The following is a 21695-nucleotide window of genomic DNA, read 5'->3' on the forward strand; positions in this document are numbered from 1 at the left end:
TATCTGTGGATAATCTCTATCCACTGATCACTGAACCCCATCTTCTTAATAACTTTCCTGAGGAAAATCCATGAGACTCTATCATATGCTTTGGTCATATCAAGTTTTAGGACAACATTGCCTCCTCTATTTGGTTTGTTGATAGCGCTAATGTTATCTTGTGCTAGGAGGATGTTTTCTGAGATTGATCTCCCTTTTAATGAAGCTTGATTGATTTTTGGATATGATTCTGGGAAGAATGCTGGAGAGCCTGGCGTTGAGGATTTTAGAAATGATTTTGGAAGACACATTACAAAGGCTAATAGGTATGAGGTTAGTGAAACTTTGGGGGTGATCCACTTTAGGAATCATGACAATACATGTGTGAGTGTAGAATTATGTAAGTGTTGAGCCACTAAATACAACTTTTACAATATTATGCACATCCTCAGCTATAATGCCCCAACATTTGCGGTAGAACATCCCACTAAGGCCATCAGGTCCTGGGGAGCTATTGGCATCAATGGAAAAACAATCTTAGTGACCTCCTGGAGAGTAGGGATGGCACTGATTCTAATGTTGTCTTCATCTATAATACATCTTTCATTGCAGTCTAGTTCCCTAAAATCTGTGTTGGTGGGCCTTCTAAAAAAAGGTTTTTGTAAAAGTTCACACCTCCCTCAACAATAGACTCACAATCTTCAAGCCAATTACCCTCACCATCTTGGATCCTTCTAATTGTAAGTTTTCTCCTTTTCTTTTTGATAGTCGCATAGAAGTAAGCAGTATTGGCATCGCCCTTATTGAACCAATTAATTCTTGCTTTTTGGCTCAAAATAGAGTCATGAATTTTTAGGTATCTTATAAACTCAACTTTACTCTTAGACAATTCACTTCTATTCTCTAGGGTGTTATTAGTCATACAGATTTCTTCTAGGTCCCTAATGAAATTTTTCAGTCTTTTAGGTTCTTCATAGATATCTCCAAAGGTAGCCCTGGACCATGTACTAAGGGCTTTAGTAGTGTTCTTGATCTTCTGATGTAGAATGTATAGGGGGTTACCATGGATGAAGATATTCCAACTGTTCTGCACTGTCTGCTTAAACTCAGGGTGTTCAGTCCACAAGTTGAGGAACTTGAAGTATCTGGTTCCTTGGGTATATTCATGGTGAAGCTTAACCAGAAGAGGCACATGATCTGAGCAAGATCTAGATATGTGAGTTACAGGAGTGTTGTTGAGATTATCAAACCAATCCAAATTGTAAACTAATTTGTCAAGTCTCTTCCATATGGTGAGGGGTGGATCCCTGTTATCACAGCAAGTCACTTTAGCACCAGCAAAACCTGCATCTTGAAGGCCATATTCATTGAGACATTCTATGAACTCTAGGCTTTTCTCTAGTCTATGAGGTCTGCCTCCCAATTTCTCCTCTCTGTTAGTAATCACATTGAAATCACCTATGACTCCCCATGGTTCTTTAATTGTAGAGGCTAAGTTCTTTGAGTCTGACCATAGCTCCCTTCTCAATTCTTCTGTGCATTTAGCATAAACAATCATTAAAAGGAAGGAGGGGCAATTGTTGTGCTCAGCTTTAATATGAACATGCTGTTCTTTGTCTTGTAAGATAGTAATGTTGATGTCATTGGTCCAGAAGATCCAAACCTTGTTAGAGCAATTAAAATAGGCTTTTTCCATTTACTAGTTTTCTTTTGAATTTTGCTATCTTGCCACTATCCACCGTAGGTTCTTGAAGGTAGATGAGAGGGAGTTGATATTGAAGTTTTAAAGTTTGGAGACTTTCAAGAGATCCTTTGGACCCTATACCTCTGATGTTCCATGATATTATACTAATCATGGGAAGGTCTAGGATTGGAGGGAGCTTTGGTCTGGTATTGAGGGGTCAATCGACTTGTCTCTGAAAAAATGACTCCCTCCCATGTTGTGTTGGTTTCTTAGTGATAATTTGTTGGTGTTAAAGATCTTTGTGTTCTTCTTGTCTTGCAAGCTTAGATCCTCTTCAGAGTAAGATTTACTGATATCCCCCCTGATCACTTCATCATTTGATAGAGATTTTTCCAGTTCAACTTCAATACATTCCATGAACAATTCCTGATTGATCTTGTCACCAGAAACTATCTCCAGTTCTTGCACTAGACCCACATGGACATTATACAGTTCTTCCATTGAGTCTGGGGGTTTAGCTTCTGGTTTTTGTTGATCGTTTCCCTCTTGTTCCTTCAGTATATCCTGATCCTGGGCCTTGCTGGTCAGGTTGGAAATTTTTTTATTAATGTAATCAATGTTCTGTATTAGCGGAAAGTTTATGGAGATCCCTTGGGGGACAGTCTTAGATATATGGTTCTCCCCATTAGTAGTAACCTCCTTAGTGTTGCTAACTTTGTCTTTGAGTTTCTGTTTCTTGGAAGGCAGTCTTTTACTATTGTTGGCATCATGTCTATTTGAGTAATCCTTGTTGCTTTGTGCTTGTTGATCATTGTTCTCCATGTAGGTCAAGTGCTCATTTCTGTTCTTTCTAACTCTAAGGTTATGTCGATGCATTTCATTCTTGTTCTGTTTTCTTTCCCTTGCTTTGGTGTCTTGTTCTCTGTCCTACCTGGATTTTCTACCAAAGGTGAAGGTGGAGTCTTCTTCAGGTTTGTTTTGTTCACTGTTCTCCTTACTTATGTTGGTTTTCCTCAATTGATCCCCTATTTCTTGCTCCATAAGTTGATGGAACATATTGTTATTAAGATGGAAGTTGCTATTTCGACTTGTGTCCTGAATTTCCCCCAGTTCTGTGTGCTCGTTGGAGAGGCAGTCTCCTTTGTACTGTTTTTCCCTTTTCCTTTTCTTTTATCCACTTGTTTCCATCCATCCTCCAATGTTGCCGAGGTAGCCTTGGTGACTTGTTTGTTGTTCATGTTTTTGTCGACTTCCATTTGTTGGGTTCCCTGTTTGGTACTGACCGCATTAGATGTGGCCATAATAGGATTATGGACATTTTCTTTATTGTTCTGATTCTTGCAGTGACTCTCCCTTTGTTGGTCGCTCATTCCTTCATCATTTAGCTCCTTATGTTGAGTATCCATATGAACAGCTTTGGGGATCCTTTGACAGGCCTCCCTCGAGTGACCTTGAATTCTTTGAGGGGCACAGTTTCATATTCAATTTTTTGATTGAATGTCTCTAGAATACCTTCTATTTCTGAATGGCAACTTGAACCTCCGTGATCAGAGGTTTCAAAAGATCGATCTCGATTCTCATTTTTGCTGTTGTTGGTCTTGTTTTTGTCTGAGTAGCTTTATCCATGGCAATAGGTCTTCCAATAGGCCCAACAATCCTACATAGAGCTGCCCACTCGTAGTAATGCCATGGAAGATCGGGAAGGTTTATCCAGACTAGTGCCAGAGACGTATTGTTGTTTGGTTTGAAATTGGTGGTCCACCTCTGAATTTTCATGGAGTGGTCTTCGCTAAGTGGTACGTAATTGTATGAAGCTATCAATTTGTAATCTCCCTCAGTCTATGCATCAATAAAGACATGCTTAGCATCTTTTGCCCTAATTTTCACTTGCCCTTTGGTCAGCATGATTCTTGCGAAATCTGCCCTAATTTTGTCAATTTGGGGGCGATTTCGATCGAAATAACCTATGAGAGTCCATTTGCATGTCTCAGCTAGGAGATCATGTTCCTCCTTTGTGAAAGTGACTATTGGTTTCTCCTTGATGATTTCGTGCTTCCTAAGTTGAAGTTTAATTCTGCCCTTGCTAGAAGATTGAGTCTTTAGCCCTATGGCTCCTCTGTAAGTAGCTTGTTCTTCATTGCTGGGATTTTGCCCCAAATTCATCTATTGTGGGTTTTGAGTGTGGTTCCTTTGAGAGTTTGGGGTAAGAGGTGGGAATTCTGTGGTGTCTGGTGGGTCTGGGGGTTTGTGGGAGCTCGTTCCTGGTGGAGGAGTTAACGAACTCATGGCTGAGTTCCGCTTGATCTAGCCGTTTTCGGCGAAAAGTGACCGTTAGTGAGGAGAGAGAAATGGGTGTAGAGAGAAGATAGTCGTGACCACCCTGTTATTAAATATTAAGAAATAATCACATTTGCTCAAAGTTTTATTTTACTTGATTATTGGCTATGTAGCTATCGGCTCTTGTCAATTCTGTTTTTTTTCTTTGTTGATGAGTATACTTTCCGCTGTCATCCGTTAATAAGGTAGTCACTTTTCAGATGAAACATTTTACATTATTTTCTTCTATTCTGCTTGTTATTATGTATCCTCAAACCAGCCTCTTTAAAATCACTGCAAGAAATGCAAGTTGGAAAGAGGTATATCAAAATCGAGTAAAATAAAAATCACTATTTTTGTGGAAATTTCATAAGGAACACAATCAAAATGAGGTTTTCGTTGCTAAATTAAGTCTAAAGATAAGTTTATTTACTTACAATCTGATGATTTCGCATTTGTGAAATCGTTCCACCTAATCTAAAAGAGTTGCTCTAGAGCCTATTAGTTAAGGACTGGACGCTCTAAAACCAAGATGTTTGCTCCTAAATTGTAGAGATTTGAGTTATGTACAATCCTAGGAATTTAACCTTAGAATTAAAAAAGAAGATGTTAAATGATCAATATAAGCTTTTATTTTAATTACACGAGTTTTGCATTTGTCAGTAGCTTTTCCTAAAATGATCGGTTTGATGAGTTGGATACTATGCTTTTTGACATAATTTTCTCTCTCGTTTTAGACATGTACAATGTGTCACAACAAGTATCAAAATATTTACGGCTATATAAAGGTTACAAGTTAATCCAAGCATTACATAATGTAACGACCCGACCAGTCGTTTTGAGCTCTAGCGCATCATTCAACGGTTTGAGACCCTGAGCAGCTTCACTTCAGGTATTATGACTTATATGCATGGTTAGAAATTTAATTTCGGAAAGTTCGAAGTTGATTTGGAAAGAAAATTCTAATTTCGGAAGCTTTAAGTTGGAGGAATTGACTAAATGGTGATTTTTGAGCAAACTACCTCGAAATTGGGATTCGAAGGTTCCAACAGGTTCGTATGATGCTTTTGAACTTGGGCGTGTGTCCGGATCGGGTTTTGGATGACCCGGGAATATTTCAGCTCCTATTGTGGAAGTTGGCATTTTTGAAGGATTTCATAAATTTGGGTTGGAGTGCATTTCAATGCTATCGATGCCCGTTTGGGATTCTGAGTCTGGAATAGCTCAGTATGGTGATTCTGGTATTGGGAGCACGTCCGGATGTGGATTTGGATGTCCGTATGTCATTTTGGGGTCATTTGGCAAAAGTTAGAAATTTGAAGGTTTTTGAGAAGTTTGACCGGGAGTGGACTTTTTGATATCGGGGTCAGATTTCGATTCCGGAAGTTGGAGTAGGTCCGTAATGTCGAATGTGACTTGTGTGCAAAATGTGAGGTCAATCGGACGTGATTTGATAGGTTTCTGCATCGATTGTAGAAGTTGAAGTTGCAAAGTTTTCTATGTTTGAATTGGAGGGTGATTCTTATTTTTAGCGTTGTTTGATGTGGTTTAAAAGCTCGACTAAGGTCGTGATGTGTTTTGGGACATGTTGGTATATTTGGTTGAGGTCCCGAGGGCCTCAGGTGGATTCCGGATGGTTAACAGATCCAGTTTGGACTTGGATTAAATGTTGAGGCAGATGATATCTGGTACAATCACACCTGCGTGAAAAGGGCCGTAGGTGCGAGCTCCCAGGTGCGAGCCACGAGTCGCAGGTGCGAAGGAGAGGAGGTTGGTCAGCAACCGCAGGTGCGGAACATTTGGGCGCACTTGCGAAGTGGACAACACAGGAGCGTGCGATGGGCGCAGGTGCGGTGCATGGACCGCAGAAGCGGACGCGCAGATGCGCTACATGGAGGGCAGATGCGGGACTGTTGGGCCGAGCTGGAGCCGCACCTGCGATGGAACTTCTGCAGGTGCAGAGCTGCAGAAGTCTATTTGAGTAGTCTCTCGCTTATTAATTCCCCTGCTTTACATTCTATTTAAGACTAGACTTGCTATTATAGAGACTTCACGGGTTCATGATTAGCCATCAGATAATATTCCTCCTCTTACGGCATGTCTCATATATATATATATATAATAATTTTACTCCTCTTACGAAATGCTTCCGTGATATATATAGTTCATTGAAAGTTTTTGTAAAAGAAATTACAACTCACACGTTTATTCGTGAGTGGGGTCAATGACCCATCAAAGCTTCTTATTCTAATGGGATCAGGCCATTCGCCTCGGTAGGATTTTGTATTTCACTTCTTATGGGATCGGGCCGTTCGCCTCGGCAGGATTTATGTACCACACTCTCATGGGAGCGGGCAGTTCGCCTCGTAGGTTAATTGATTTATCATATGGTTCGGGCCGTTCGACCCTCGACAGTGCACAATTTTATTATTATGTTGGATCGGGTCGTACACCTCGGCATTCCCTATATCATATCTCCACGAAATCGTGCATAAGACTTGGCTAGAAGCCAGTGTATCGGTGAATTCCCGGATTTGAATTATGGTAAGCTACATGATGATATCCACTATATCTATATATATGCTCCGGTTAAGGAGGGAATTTCTAATGAAGAACTTGAGTTCCTCATAAAAAGGGCGATTTGTATCACGTGTTTTATACTTATTTATTTCATTTAATTACTCTGCCTCACACTTACTTACCTCTTTACTGTACCTTATGTTGTTGGACCACCAGTGAGAGTCAATATCGACCCCTCGTCACTACTCCTCCGGGGTTAGGCTAGATACTTACTGGGTACATGTTGCTTACGTACTCATACTACACTTGCTGCACATTTTTGTGCAGGTATATATATGTCTAGAGGCCATGTGAGAGCAGAGGCGTGTATACATGCGGGGACCTAGGTGAGCTGCATTCCATTCATCGATCCGCAGCCAGTAGAGTCTCTTTCAGAGTATTTACATTTTTCCTGTCCAATTTGTACTCCAGACAGCTGTTGTATTGTATTTTATAATCCTAGTTAATGCTCATTCACTTGTGATACCGGGTTTTGCGATGATTATGTGTTGTTCTGTATTGAATTTGTTAAAAGTATTATTATTTACTCTATAATCCCAATTCTTTAGTATTTAAATTGAAGGAAAATATAATTTCAAAAGTAACAAAATGAGAACCCAATTAAGTAATTATTGTTGGCTTGCCTGACAGTTGTGTCCACCGTCATCACAACCCTCATGGATTTTGGGTCGTGACAACATGGTATCAGAGCACTAGGTTCACTTAGGTCTCACGAGTCATGAGCGAGTCTAGTAGAGTCTTGCGAATCGGTACAAAGACGTCTATACTTATGTAAGAGAGGCTACAGGACTGTTAGGAGCACTTCCCTTCTTGATTCCTCATCGTGCGATTTGATTCCTTTGAGGCTTATGCCTTCATTTTCTTCCCATTCAATCTTATGGGACGTGAAGCGCTTGTTATAAATTTGGAATCGAGGAATTTTAATGGCACTACTGATGTAGAGCAGGATGTTTCTCCCTGCGTATTCGATTGGGCTGATGTCGTCGCCTTGTGGAAGGATGTTCTGTCATCTCCGTTCAGTAGATGTATTTCTGATGGTTTTGGAGACATGCACCAATTGCTATGATGTTCACGAGTTGTTATCGCATAATATTAAAGTAATGGTAGGATACTTGTCTACGTATAGGGGCAATGAATGAATTGAAAGGAGGTTTTTTCTCAATGCGTGATTCAAAGGTTCAGTGTTGTATTTCTAGTGGAGGGAAAGTCAATCGGACTAAGAATGTTTAGGTTGGATTGATGGAGTAAAGAGACTTGGTATTTTTGAGTGTGGTGGAATCTTCATCCGAGATGTGGTGTCGTCATCCTTGATTGAATGTGTTAGGTTCGCCGGTGTAATGGCCTTCTTCAAATCATCTTTGGGGCAGGGTATTGTGAATGGTGCCGAGGAAGTGGCTATCAGATGTCATAGTGTGCTGTGGTTCAGAACTGAATCGGTAATCCTAATATTGATGGCTCGAGAAGGATGATCTTCGGAGAGGTTTAGAGTGGTAGCAATCTATTGGTTCAAGTGTTACAGAGATGGATTTGGAACTGGGGTAACAACTGGCTAGCGAAGGATGAGGAAGTACACGTGGGAGGTGTCTTGCGGTGGTTAAACTTATTGAAGGCCAAGTGTAAGAAAACAGAAGTCGAGTAGTTGCTTAAAGGAGAGGGTTTGACCAAAGTGGGAGAGTGGCAGAGTAGCATATGGGTTCTGTGATAGGATAGCCACATGCCTTGGGGGAAGTTAGAGTTACTTGGGATTCATGATGGACAGTGACCAGGTCTACGGGCTTAATTTTGAATATTGGCTGCTATATTGAGGAAGATTGGGTGTGACAGGAGGGAGTTGCTTAATATGATGTAGGATACAACATGACTTTGGATTGGAATGTATTGTTGCACCTTTAGTTGATGTCCATAAGGAGTGAACGGACTTGTACAACTGGTGAATGAGCACAGGCTCAGGATGGTTTATTGGTTTTGTGTTAATTGTACTCGGTGCAGCGTTGTTTGAGGATGTCGGCAAGGAATTTCCACAGGTGGGATATCTCCTTGTGAGCAGGTTAGCGTTTGTGTGGTGTTGATGAAGCTTCTACGAAGAATTTTACTAGCTATCCAGTAAGAGGTCGAATATGTGAATGTGGCTAGTGATTCAAAATGTTCATGAAATGTTTAACATAAGGATTTCGAGGAATTTGGCGGGTTGGTTGTGCAAGATCATGTCAATAGAGGATAAGGAATCTTGGTGGGTTCTAGAGTTATTCAATGGTAGCTTCAAGCTAAATGGGAGAGCCCCACCATCTATGATTGGATAACGTAGTTGTCAACTTGTGCAGTTTCTGGTTATCGATGTATTGGTGTGTTATCATGACTAAGGAAATAGAACATCAATGGTAATTTGAGCAATGGATTTGAGGAATGTGTGCTATAATTGGCCTTATCGATTCATGTTCAGGTTTTGGGAAGACTCAGAGTTTATGCTTTGTGGGGATGTGATGTACAAGGAAAAGGAATTTAGTCGGTTGCTTCTTTGAGAGGGTGTACCTATGCTAGCAGGGCCTTGGAGTTGATTATATTTGGGACCGAGTCAGAGTGGGTGACTCTCAATAATGGTCCTAGTGGATTCAAAAGTTAAAGTGCGGTACCTAAGGATTTCGAGTCCGTAGTATGGCTGAGTATCGAGCTTTTGTAGTAGATTATGAAAAGGGGCTTGGAGTGTTTTATGTTGTTTTTGGTCTGCGATGTAGCATTGGAGGAATAGGAGAAAATAACTTCAAATTCATAGGGGAATTATCATAATGGGTGTACCTTGTTAATGGTTCAGGAGTTATGATGAAATTCTTGTACTCTCGCATATTGGCATGATTAAGTGCAGTGGGTAGCATGGGAATTGGAAGTTGAGGATCAAGGTTGCGGTTCGATGTTGATGAGAATGTCAAGAGCTCGGATAAGCAGGGAAGAATTCAGATGTTTAGAGTGAGCCGATATTGCCTTTAGCGTCACCTTAGATCAATGTCCTGTGTAAGGGGCTTTGTGTTCTGATTTGTGGATTCCCAATTTGCTTTACAGCCTTAGTATTGTTACAATCCAAATTTGCGTACCTTAGATCACGCCGTAAGTTAGTCGACGTAAATCCAAGAATAGATTATCTTTGAGATGATAAGAAGTTAATCCTATTGGTCTTAAACGATACAAGGGTGTATAAGAGTGGTTAACAAGTATTGGAAGTTAAACGAATCAAGGATGTTGTAACCCGTATTTTCGGGTAACACTAGAGGTGATTAATTGTCCCAAGAGCTCATGTTTTAATGTATTTGAATCATATAATATCCGTATCATAAGTCTTGAAGTCAAGCGAGTTATGAAACAAAGTCGATAAAAGTTGTCGCAACTTACGTTTATAATTTTACTTAAACTTTAGGTCAAATATTACTACATTTTTCTCCCAATATACTTGGAATTATGGGGTGATCTACCTATCAAATTGAAGATCTATGAGTCTAGTTTCCAACGCATTAAACCGTTCGTCGATACGATCTCGGAATAGAAGAGATATTCGCGTTTTCGTGAGAGTGCGCCAAGTAGCTCTCTATGGGGCCCACATAGGCGGTTTAAGACATATGGATATATATAAGATACCTCAACCCCGTTTTAAGTCATTATGTTTCAGTATATTCAGACCTTAGAACCCTAAAAACACTCTCTCAAGGTTCTCTCATGATCCAAGACCCAAACAAAGGGCAAACAACACAAATCAAGTGTCGGGAATCCCGTGGCGCTAGTAAGTTTCTTGTTCTTCTTGTTGTTGCTGATTTTTGTGTTGTTCCAGCTCGTGTGGGAGGTTGTTTTAAGTGTTTTATGTTCTGTAAATACTCCTTCAAGTTTTTAATATCAACCCTAGGTGATTTCAAGTCTTCTAAAGTAATTCTAGTGCCGAAAAACCCGAATTGATTGCTAGTTTCGCTTCCTTGTTCTTGCGGCAGAATTGGAGAGATATTTCATGGAAAATTAAGGTCAAATTGGAGTTGTTATTTCTTTTTAAAGGTAAGGAACCGCTTACTCTATATATATATATATTTAAGATTATCCAAGTTGCGGCTAAGTCCTTGAAGCTAGAACTTGTGAAATATATATCGAAAGGCTTGGTAGTAATGTTGTTGGTTGGTGGACTGTTTTGGGAGGCTCAATATGATTATTAATGATGTTGTTTGGGCTGTTTGGTGATTGTATTAACTTGTGTGAAGTCATATAAATAGGGGAGGTGCTGTCCGTTTCATCGTAAAATAGGTTGCGGTCGATACATAATAGTTACGACGCTTAAACGATAATGATAGTGTCATTTCTCTTATTGTAGACTAAGGAGTCGTGACATTTGCATAGCTTGAGGCTGGGCAGTATATACAAGGTATGTGAGGCTATCCCCTTCATTCTTTTGCACGACTCCGATTGTACATAATGTAATGAACGAGCTCCCGAAGATACTCTACTCTTAGAAGCTAGCAGTACTTACATTACTTCCCTTCTTATGAAACGATTGATATTGATGTCACTTCTCTTATTCTTATATTATCAATGTTGTTGGTAGTTCCTAATTCTTATAAGATTCTTGATGAAGAGTTAATCCTAATAACGTGTACGAAGGATACTGACCTTACGTCACTCCGAAAGGTTCAAAATATGATTCCAATGAGTCCAGCATGCATCATATATATGTATCTATTTTACTCTACCAAGCCGCGCTATAGTCGGCCGGGTACGACACCTATTGTGCAACCACTGATCAGTTGGGTTTTACCGAGCTTCACGTGGCCGGGTATGATTCTACCGAGCCCTATGATGGCCGGGTACGTTTTACCAAGCCTATTACGGCCGGGTATGATATGGTACGATATGATGATGGTGATGCCCACAAAGGTGTATGTTTTAAAAGTTTATGTATATATATGTATGTATCATGTGTTTCATGTCAGTAGCCCTCAGAGGTACCCAGATATCACAGGTTGTATATTCCCTATCCCTGTTTACATTACTGTTCTTACTTATGCTTTCCTGCCTTACATACTCAGTACTTTATTCGTACTGACGTCCCTTTTATTTGTGGACGCTGCATGTCGTGCTGCAGGTCCTGATAGACGGGTAGACGCAGCTCCCCCACCACAGTAGGCTGTCCAGTTCAGCGGTTATTGGCGAGATCCCTTCTCCGGACTTGCCGTGGTCTTGGTATGCATTTTTGTTATAGACATTATGGGTATGTCGGGGCCCTGTTCCGGCAATGTTGTAGAACTTATGTTCCTTTAGAGGCTCATAGACAGGTGTCGACTCATGGTAGCTCGTACCTTATATATAGTTTCTTTACAGTCTTGTCGTCCCATGTTATGTATGTTCATGACATTATCTTTCATTGTTGGAGGTTCATGATCCATGTCTACCATTTATATTGATCTTGTCGGCCCTTAAAGATAATAAGGAAGGTTAGATAAAATGTACGTTGGTGCTCGGCAAGTATGGCCCGGGTGCTAGTCATGACCCTCCAGTTGGGTCGTGACAAACTTGGTATCAGAGCAAGTCTGTCCTAGGGGTTGTCTATGAGCCGTGTCTAGTAGAGTTTTGATTGTGGATGTGTAGCGCGCCACATTTATAATCAGGAGGCTACGTGACATCTAGGGTTGTTACCTTCTTCCTGATTCTAGATCGTGCGTAGAGTTGAGTCGTAAGTATTCATATCTAATATTCACCTTGTTTTCTTTTAGCGATGCCTTCGACTAGGAAGCAAGCGATTAGTAAACGGCTTGATACAACTGTGGGAAAGGGTAACATTCAGGTGCCTCCAGTCATAGCAGGCCAAAGTGAGCCTCAGAGTGAGATGCCGTCTCATACCTCTCTGTCTCCTCCATAGGATATTAGGAGGCACCCAGTACATCCAGTTCCTCCGTCTGGCACTACAGACCACGATATGCGCAGTGCGGTGCAGTTGTTGACTAGCTTGGTAGCTGCTCAGGCTCAGAGGCAGAATACCGGTGCTACTGATAAATCGGTTAGTGCGAGAGTTCGTGATTTTATTAATCTAGACCCTCCAGTGTTTACCGGATCAGACCCCAAGGTGGACCCGCAAATATTTATTGATCAGGTTCATTGTACATTGCGGGTTATGCATGCTAGTGATACGGAGGCAGTAGAGTTGGCTTCTTATCGGTTACGGGATTTAGCGATTTTATGGTATGATAGTTGGGAGAGATCTAGGGGTCAAAACACTCCTCCAGCCGTGTGGAAGGAATTTTCTGAGGCCTTTGTTCGTCACTACTTGCCAGCTGTGATATGACGAGCTAGAGCTGATAAGTTCTTAAACCTTCGATAGGGTAATATGAGTGTACAAGAGTATAGTATACAGTTTGATTCTTTATCAAGGTATACTCCCCATATGGTGGCCGAGATGAGTGATAGGGTGCACCTGTTCGTGGACGGGTTGGGACCACATCTGATAAATGAGTGCACAACAGCCTCCTTGGTAGAGGGCATGGATATTTCCCGTATTCAGGCTTATGCCCAGACCCTTCAGGATCATAAGTTATATGCTAAGCTCTCTAAATGTGAATTCTTGCTGAACTCAGTAGCATTCCTTGGCCATGTGATATTTGATGAGGGTATTAGTGTCGACACTCAGAAGATCGATGCAGTGAAGAATTGGCCGAGACCTGCAACACCGTCAGAAGTCCGCAGCTTCCTGGGGTTAGCAGGATATTATAGGCGGTTTGTAGAAGGGTTTTCCTTTATATCAGCACCATTTACTAAGTTAACACAGAAAACTACCAAGTTCCAGTGGTCTGATGCTTGTGAACATAGTTTTCAGGAGCTAAAGAATCGATTAACATCCGCGCTAGTGCTCACTCTCCCAGAAGGAACAGAAGGTTATGTGGTATATTGTGATGCCTCAGGTATAGGTTTGGGGTGCGTATTGATGCAACGTGGGTAGGTGATTGCTTATGCATCAAGACAATTAAAGAAGCATGAAAAGAATTACCCGACTCATGATTTGGAATTGGCTGCAGTAATATATGCTTTGAAGATATGGCAACACTACTTATACGGCGTCCATGTTGACATCTACACAGATCACAAGAGTTTACAATACATCTTCAAGCAGAAGGAGTTGAATTTGAGGCAGCGTAGGTGGCTTGAATTACTGAAAAACTATGACATCGAGATATTGTACCATCCCGGTAAAGCCAATGTTGTGGCAGACGCTCTCAGCCGTAAGTCAATGGGAAGCTTAATACATATTGAGGCAGGTAGACAAGGGTTGACCAAAGAGCTTCACCAGCTGGCCAATATGAGAATCAGATTGTTGGACTCTGATGACGGAGGTGTTACTGTACAGAATACAACAGAATCATCTTTGGTAGCTGAGGTAAAAGCACGGCAATATGAAGATCCTACCTTAGTAAGATTGAGAGAGGGAATTCAGCAGTGTAAGATTACAGCTTTCAAGATCGGAGGAGATGGGACACTGAGATACCAGGGCCGATTATGTGTGCCTAGTGTGGCAGGGTTGCGAGAGAAGATTATGATTGAGATTCATCAGTCCCGATATTCTATCCATCCCGGCTCGACAAAGATGTATCATGACGTTAAGGAGCAGTATTTGTGGGATAACATGAAGGAGTCTATTGCAGAATTTGTAGCTCAGTGTCCTAATTGTCAACAAGTAAAGATCGAGCATCAGAAACCCAGTGGATTGATTCAGAATATAGAGATTCCGACCTAAAAATGGGAGGTGATTAATATGGACTTCATTATTGGATTACCTCGTTCTTATCATAAGTTTGACTCCATCTGGGTGATAGTTCATCGACTTACAAAATCTGCCCATTTTCTGCCAGTTAAGACAACTTACACGGCTAAAGATTATGCGAAGTTGTATATCAAGGAGATTGTTAGGCTTCATGGTGTGCCGGTATCTATTATATCAGACCGAGGATCTCAATTTACGGCTAACTTTTGGAGGTCTTTTCAGAAGGGTTTAGGTACACAAGTAAATCTCAGCACTGCATTCCATCCGCAGACTGACAGACAGGCTGAACGTACCATTCAGACGCTTAAAGATATGCTACGAGCATATGTTCTAGATTTCAAGGGGAATTGGGATGACCATCTGGCACTTATAGAATTTGCCTACAATAATAGCTACCATTCCAGTATTAAAATGGCCCCGTATGAGGCACTATATGTGAGGAGATGTAGGTCACTAGTTGGATGGTTCGAAGTCGGTGAGACAGAATTATATGGGCAAGATTTGATTCACCAAGCCATTGAGAAGGTGAAAGTGATACAAAAGCGACTGAGGATGGCACAAAGCAGGCAAAAGTCTTATTCCGATGTCCGACGTCGTGATCTGGAATTTGAGGTTGGTGATTGGGTTTTCCTGAAGATCTCGCCGATGAAGGGTGTTATGCGTTTTGGGAAGAAGGGTAAGTTGAGTCCGCGGTATATTGGGCCGTACAAAATTCTTCGACGAATTGGACAGGTTGCTTATGAGTTAGAATTGCCATCCGAATTGGAATTTGTACACCCGGTATTCCATGTATCTATGTTGAGGAAATGTATTGGAGACCCTTCTCGGGTCGTCCCTATCAAAGATGTACAAGTTACAGAGGATCTATCATATGATGAAGTGCCAGTGGCTATATTAGATCGACAAGTCCGCAAGCTGAGAATAAAGGATGTAGCTTCCGTCAAAGTATTATGGAGGAACAAGAATATAGAAGAAATGACATGGGAAGCAGAAGAGGAGATGAAGTCTAAATACCCTTACCTATTCCAGAGTGAAGATAACGAGGATGCCGGGGGAAAGAAGGACGCATTATAAGGTTGAACGGCTCTATGAGGTAAGCAATAGCTTGTGAATACTTTTTTTAATACCAAATGGTGATATGCAGATAATGTACATATCCATAATGCTTTGTATAGTCTTGTAAGGCCATAGGTTGGGTTTAACTGCTTGCAAGTTTGGCTAGTGTCCATTTTATAGGGGAAGCTCAGCCGGAAATTTCCGTCGGAATCCACGATGAGTTAGACACCCCATAAACCCTTACATTCGAGGACGAATGTTCCTAAGGGGGAGAGGGTGTTACAACCCAAATTCGCGTACCTTAGATCACGCCGTAAGTTAGTCGACGTAAATCCAAGAAGAGATTATCTTTGAGATGATAAGAAGTTAATCCTATTGGTCTTAAACAATACAAGGGTGTATAAGAGTGGTTAACAAGTATTAGAAGTTAAACAAATCAAGGATGTTGTAACCCGTATTTTTGGGTAACACTAGGGGTGATTAATTATCCCAAGAGGTCATGTTTTAATGTATTTGAATCATATAATATCCATATCATAAGTCTTGAAGTCAAGCGAGTTATGAAACAAAGTCGATAAAAGTTGTCGCAACTTAGGTTTATAATTTTACTTAAACTTTAGGTCAAATGTTACTACATTTTTCTCCCAATATACTTGGAATTATGGGGTGATCTACCTATCATATTGAAGATCTATGAGTCTAGTTTCCAACGCATTAAACCGTTCGTCGATACGATCTCGGAATAGAGAGATATTCGCGTTTTCGTGAGATTGTGCCAAGTAGCTCTCTATGGGGCCCACATAGGCGGTTTAAGACATATGGATATATATATAAGATACCTCAACCCCGTTTTAAGTCATTATTTTTCAGTATATTCAGACCTTAGAACCCTAAAAACACTCTCTCAAGGTTCTCTCATGATCCAAGACCCAAACAAAGGGCAAACAACACAAATCAAGTGTCGGGAATCCCGTGGCGCTAGTAAGTTTCTTGTTCTTCTTGTTGTTGCTGATTTTTGTGTTGTTCCAGCTCGTGTGGGAGGTTGTTTTAAGTGTTTTATGTTCTGTAAATACTCCTTTAAGTTTTTAATATCAACCCTAGGTGATTTCAAGTCTTCTAAAGTAATTCTAGTGCCGAAAAACCCGAATTGATTGCTAGTTTCGCTTCCTTGTTCTTGCGGCAGAATTGGAGAGATATTTCGTGGAAAATTAAGGTCAAATTGGAGTTGTTATTTCTTTTTAAAGTTAAGGAACCTCTTACTCTATATATATATTTAAGATTATCCAAGTTGCGGCTAAGTCGTTGAAGCTAGAACTTGTGAAATATATATCGAAAGGCTTGGTAGTAATGTTGTTGGTTGGTGGACTGTTTTGGGAGGCTCAATATGATTATTAATGATGTTGTTTGGGCTGTTTGGTGATTGTATTAACTTGGTGTGAAGTCATATAAATAGGGGAGGTGCTGTCCGTTTCATCGTAAAATAGGTTGCGGTCGATACATAATAGTTACGACGCTTAAACGATAATGATAGTGTCATTTCTCTTATTGTAGACTAAGGAGTCGTGACATTTGCATAGCTTGAGGTTGGGCAGTATATACAAGGTATGTGAGGCTATCCCCTTCATTCTTTTGCACGACTCCAATTGTACATAATGTAATGAACGAGCTCCCAAAGATACTCTACTCTTAGAAGCTAGCAGTACTTACATTGCTGCCCTTCTTATGAAACGATTGATATTGATGTTACTTCTCTTATTCTTATATTATCAATGTTGTTGGTAGTTCCTGATTCTTATAAGATTCTTGATGAAGAGTTAATCCTAATAACGTGTACGAAGGATACCGACCTTACGTCACTCCGAAAGGTTCAAAATATGATTCCAACGAGTCCAGCATGCATCATATATATGTATCTATTTTACTCTACCGAGCCGCGCTATAGTCAGCCGGGTACGGCACCTATTGTGCAACCACTGATCAGTTGGGTTTTACCGAGCTCCACGTTGCCGGGTATGATTCTACCGAGCCCTATGATGGCTGGGTACGTTTTACCGAGCCTATTACGGCCGGGTACGATATGATGATGGTGATGCCCACAAAGGCGTATGTTTTAAAAGTTTATATATATATATATATATGTATGTATCATGTGTTTCATGTCAGTAGCCCTCAGAGGTACCCAGATGTCACAGGTTGTATATTCCCTATCCCTGTTTACATTACTGTTCTTACTTATGCTTTCCTGCCTTACATACTCAGTACTTTATTCGTACTGACGTCCCTTTTATTTGTGGACGCTGCATGTCGTGCTGCAGGTCCTGATAGACGGGTAGACGCAGCTCCCCCACCACAGTAGGCTGTCCAGTTCAGCGGTTATTGGCGAGATCCCTTCTCCGGACTTGCCGTGGTCTTGGTATGCATTTTTGTTATAGACATTATGGGTATGTCGGGGCCCTGTTCCGGCAATGTTGTAGAACTTATGTTCCTTTAGAGGCTCATAGACAGGTGTCGACTCATGGTAGCTCGTACCTTATATATAGTTTCTTGACAGTCTTGTCGTCCCATGTTATGTATGTTCATGACATTATCTTTCATTGTTGGATGTTCATGATCCATATCTACCATTTATATTGATCTTGTCGGCCCTTAAAGATAATAAGGAAGGTTAGATAAAATGTACGTTGGTGCTCGGCAAGTATGGCCCGGGTGCTAGTCATGACCCTCCAGTTGGGTCGTGACAAGTATGACCGGTGGTATGGATGTGCAGACTTGTTACCTGGTGCGGAATGTCTTAGGAGTTTATCCCACGGGAAGATTGTATAAGTGTGACATGTAGTCACTGGATTGATTAAAGATTTAAAACCAAGTGTGGGGATTGTGGTACTATCGCTAATGTGAGAATTTATGCTTGAAAGGCGCTCGGTTCATTTGGTTGTGGAATGTGGAAGTTTGTTTCGGATTTGACAACTATTCTTATGTGTCGTGAATAGGTCATTGTGGGTCCTTGAGAGGCTATTTAGCCAAGCATGGTATGATCAGAATCGGTTTGAGGTCTGTTGATGGATCTAAATGTGAAAGTGGGCTCTATATCAGGCCGGATGTGCTCATCTCAGCATAGCATTTTTTTCAGAAGGGTCTTCGAGCCTTGGATGTTATTTCTATCATCAACTATTTCGTGTAATCTATATTATTCCAGGTGGGTTGTGAGGTGGTTTGATTATTCGCACTCGTATTGAGGTCCCGTATGGTTTGTGGTATTATGTGAGCAGGATGGCTCTTGAGATGCAAATCATATATCGCACCTTAGTTGTGCTTGAGTTTTATAGCACGTGACGCTTCCCCTCTCCCCAGGATTTGTATTATGCACTTGGCGTGCTTATGGTTGATATTCGGGCATTTCATGAGTATAAGCGTTATGGCTCAATGTGTTTTCTTTAGATTATTATGTGTGGATCGGGTTGCACGCCGCAACAGTGTATTATCGAGTACAGTTACCCATATCTATTATTGTGTGTTTTGCTTCTCATTTCCTGAGGAAGGTTCATAACATCCTTTTGGTTGTTTAATTAGTTACGTGGGTTGAGTAATTCTTTCCAGAGTTCGTTTTCCTTATCTACCACATTCGAGTTTGTGCATTGTTGGCACATTGTGGCATCCTATGAGACTTTTGGCAGTGTCTGAAGTGGCTTATTGCTTGAGCAGCTTGTACTGGGTGAGACGAGATTATTGGACCTAGGATCAGTGCGATCAGATTTATATGAAGCATTTTAAAGAGTAAATATTGTTATGTAGTCCATAATGAGGTAATGGTTCTTGTCGAGAGATGAGACTCCATAAATTGTGATTCGCAGGTGGTTATGAGTTCTACACATTTTCTCTGTCGTGGCAGTATTGCAAGAGTTGGAACAAGACTTATATGAGTCATGAAGTGTGTTGTGAGCATCAAATTTGTGGCTTTTCGGCTGTTGTTATCAGGGTATGTTATTATGGTCATGTGAATTATGCGGTGCATGATGTGAATTCCGCGAAGGTATGCGAACATGTATTGATTGGTGCATCGTGTAGTGATTAATACAGCGCTCGTATGTTGGAAATAGACCTGGTAGAGGATTTCAGATGTTGGAATTTGGCTAAAAGGCTTATTTGACTAGATAAAAGGGAGGATTTCCAGGGTTGCTCGAGCAAATTTGCTCAACTAGGTTATGGTAGCACGGGTAGGTGCACGAGGTGTTAAACATCGATTTCAGACAACTCCAGAGCAATTCTTAGCACGTTCGCGGACGAACGTATGTTTAAGTGTGAGAGAATGAAACGACCTGACCGGTCGTTTTGAGCTCTAGCATGTCATTCAACTGTTTGAGACCCTGAGCAGTTTCAGTTCAGGTATTATGACTTGTACGCGTGGTCGGAAATTTAATTTCGGGAAGTTGGAGGAATTGACTAAAGCATTAAGTTAGAGGAATTGACTAAAGAATGATTTTTGAGTAAACGACCTCGAAATTGGGATTTGAAGGTTCCAACATGTTCGTATTATGATTTTAGACTTGGGGGTGTGTCCGGATCTGGTTTTGGATGACCCGGAAACGTTTCTACTCCTATCGTTGAAGTTTGCATTTTGGAAGAGTTTCATAAATTTGGGTTGGACTGAATTTCAGTGCTATCGATGTCCGTTTCAGATTCTCAGCCTGCGAATAGATCCGTATAGTTATTCTGGTATTGGGAGCGCGCCCGGATGTGGATTTGGAGGTCCATAGGTCATTTTGCGAAAGTTAGAAATTTGAAGGGTTTTGAGAAGTTTGACCGGGAGTGGACTTTTTGATATCGGGGTCAGATTGCAATTTCGAAAGTTAGAGTAGGTCCGTAATGTCGAATGTGACTTGTGTGTAAAATGTGAGGTCAATCGGATGTGATTTGATAGGTTTCGGCATCGATTGTAGAAGTTGAAGTTTCAAAGTTAACTAAGTTTGAATTGGAGGGTGATTCGTGTTTTTAGCATTGTTTGTTGTGATTTTAAGGCTCGACTAATTTCGTGATGTGTTTTGGGACGTGTTGGTATATTTGTTTGAGGTCCCGAAGGCCTCGGGTGGATTCCGTATGGTTAACGGATCGAGTTTGTACTTGGAGTAAATGCTGAGGCAGCTGATATCTGGTGCAATCATACCTGCAGGAAAAGGGCCGCAGGTGCGAGCCACGAGTCACAGGTGCGAAGGAGAGGAGGCTGGTTAGCAACCGCAGGTGCGAAACATTTGGCCGCACCTGCAAAGGCGCAGGTGGGAACTGGGCAATGCAGGAGCGGGCGATGGGCGCAGGTGCGTCGCATGGACCACATAAGAGGACACGTAGATGCACTACATGGAGCGCAGATGCAGGACTGTTGGGCCGAGCTGGAGCCGCACCAGTGATGGAATTTCCGCAGGTGCGGAGCCGCATAATAGGCTATTGCACCACAGGTGCGAGGATCGTTGGGCAGTGAGGTTTTATAAAACGGGGTTTTGGCTCATTTTCACTTCATTTCATCCATAGGAGCCGATTTTGGATCAATTTTGGAGTGCCATCTTCATCAACTATAATGGGTAAGTGATTTTTTCACATTGAGAGTTAAATACATGGTTTTTACATGGATTCAAGCATGAAAATTTGTAGAAATTTGGGATTTTGAAGAAAAACCTAGAAATTGGTATTCTTGAATTTTGATCACGAATTTGGGCATGAAATTGAGAATAAATTATATATTGGAGTTCGTAATTTGGGCATAAATTATATGTTTGTCTTCAAAAATTTTCGGAATCCGGGCACGTGGGACCGAGGGTTGCTTTATTGATTTTTCGAGCGGAGTTGGAAATTGATATAAATTGATTAATTATGAGTATTAGAATACATTTTGATTTGGGTTGCATCTTAATTTACTAGTTTGGAGTGACGGGCATCGGTTTGAGGTGTTAGAGTGGCTTTGGAGCCGGTTATGGAATTTCGGAGCGAGGTAAGTCTCCTGTCTAACTCTGTGAGGGGGAAATATATGTTTGATGTGTGCCACTTATTGTGGGGACTACGTACGTGCGAGGTGATGTATCTACATTCATGTTATTGTCCGGGTAGACTTAGGTTACATCATGCTATAGCTATACTATTTGAGTAGTCTCTCGCTTATTAATTCCCCGGCTTTACATTCTAGTTGAGACTAGACTTGCTATTATAAAGACTTCACGGGTTCACGATTAGCCATCAGATGATGTGTGTGTGTGTGTGTGTGTGTGTGTGTGTATATATATATATATATATATATATATATATATATATATATATATA

The 21695-nt window shown here is 41.1% G+C and overlaps 1 protein-coding gene across 1 annotated transcript; it reads right to left on the reverse strand.

The window, feature by feature from the left end:
- Positions 1-431: 431 nt before the first annotated feature.
- LOC142178801 (uncharacterized) lies at positions 432-1675 on the reverse strand. The gene is made up of 2 exons (XM_075248521.1): positions 655-1675; positions 432-568 (listed from the first exon to the last, which is right to left on the reverse strand). Exons 1-2 carry the CDS (start codon positions 1673-1675, stop codon positions 432-434), a joined length of 1158 nt encoding a protein of 385 aa, XP_075104622.1.
- Positions 1676-21695: the final 20020 nt, after the last annotated feature.

The sequence above is a fragment of the Nicotiana tabacum genome, unplaced genomic scaffold (assembly GCF_000715075.1).
Source record: "Nicotiana tabacum cultivar K326 unplaced genomic scaffold, ASM71507v2 Un00001, whole genome shotgun sequence".
Classification (NCBI taxonomy): Eukaryota; Viridiplantae; Streptophyta; class Magnoliopsida; order Solanales; family Solanaceae; genus Nicotiana; species Nicotiana tabacum.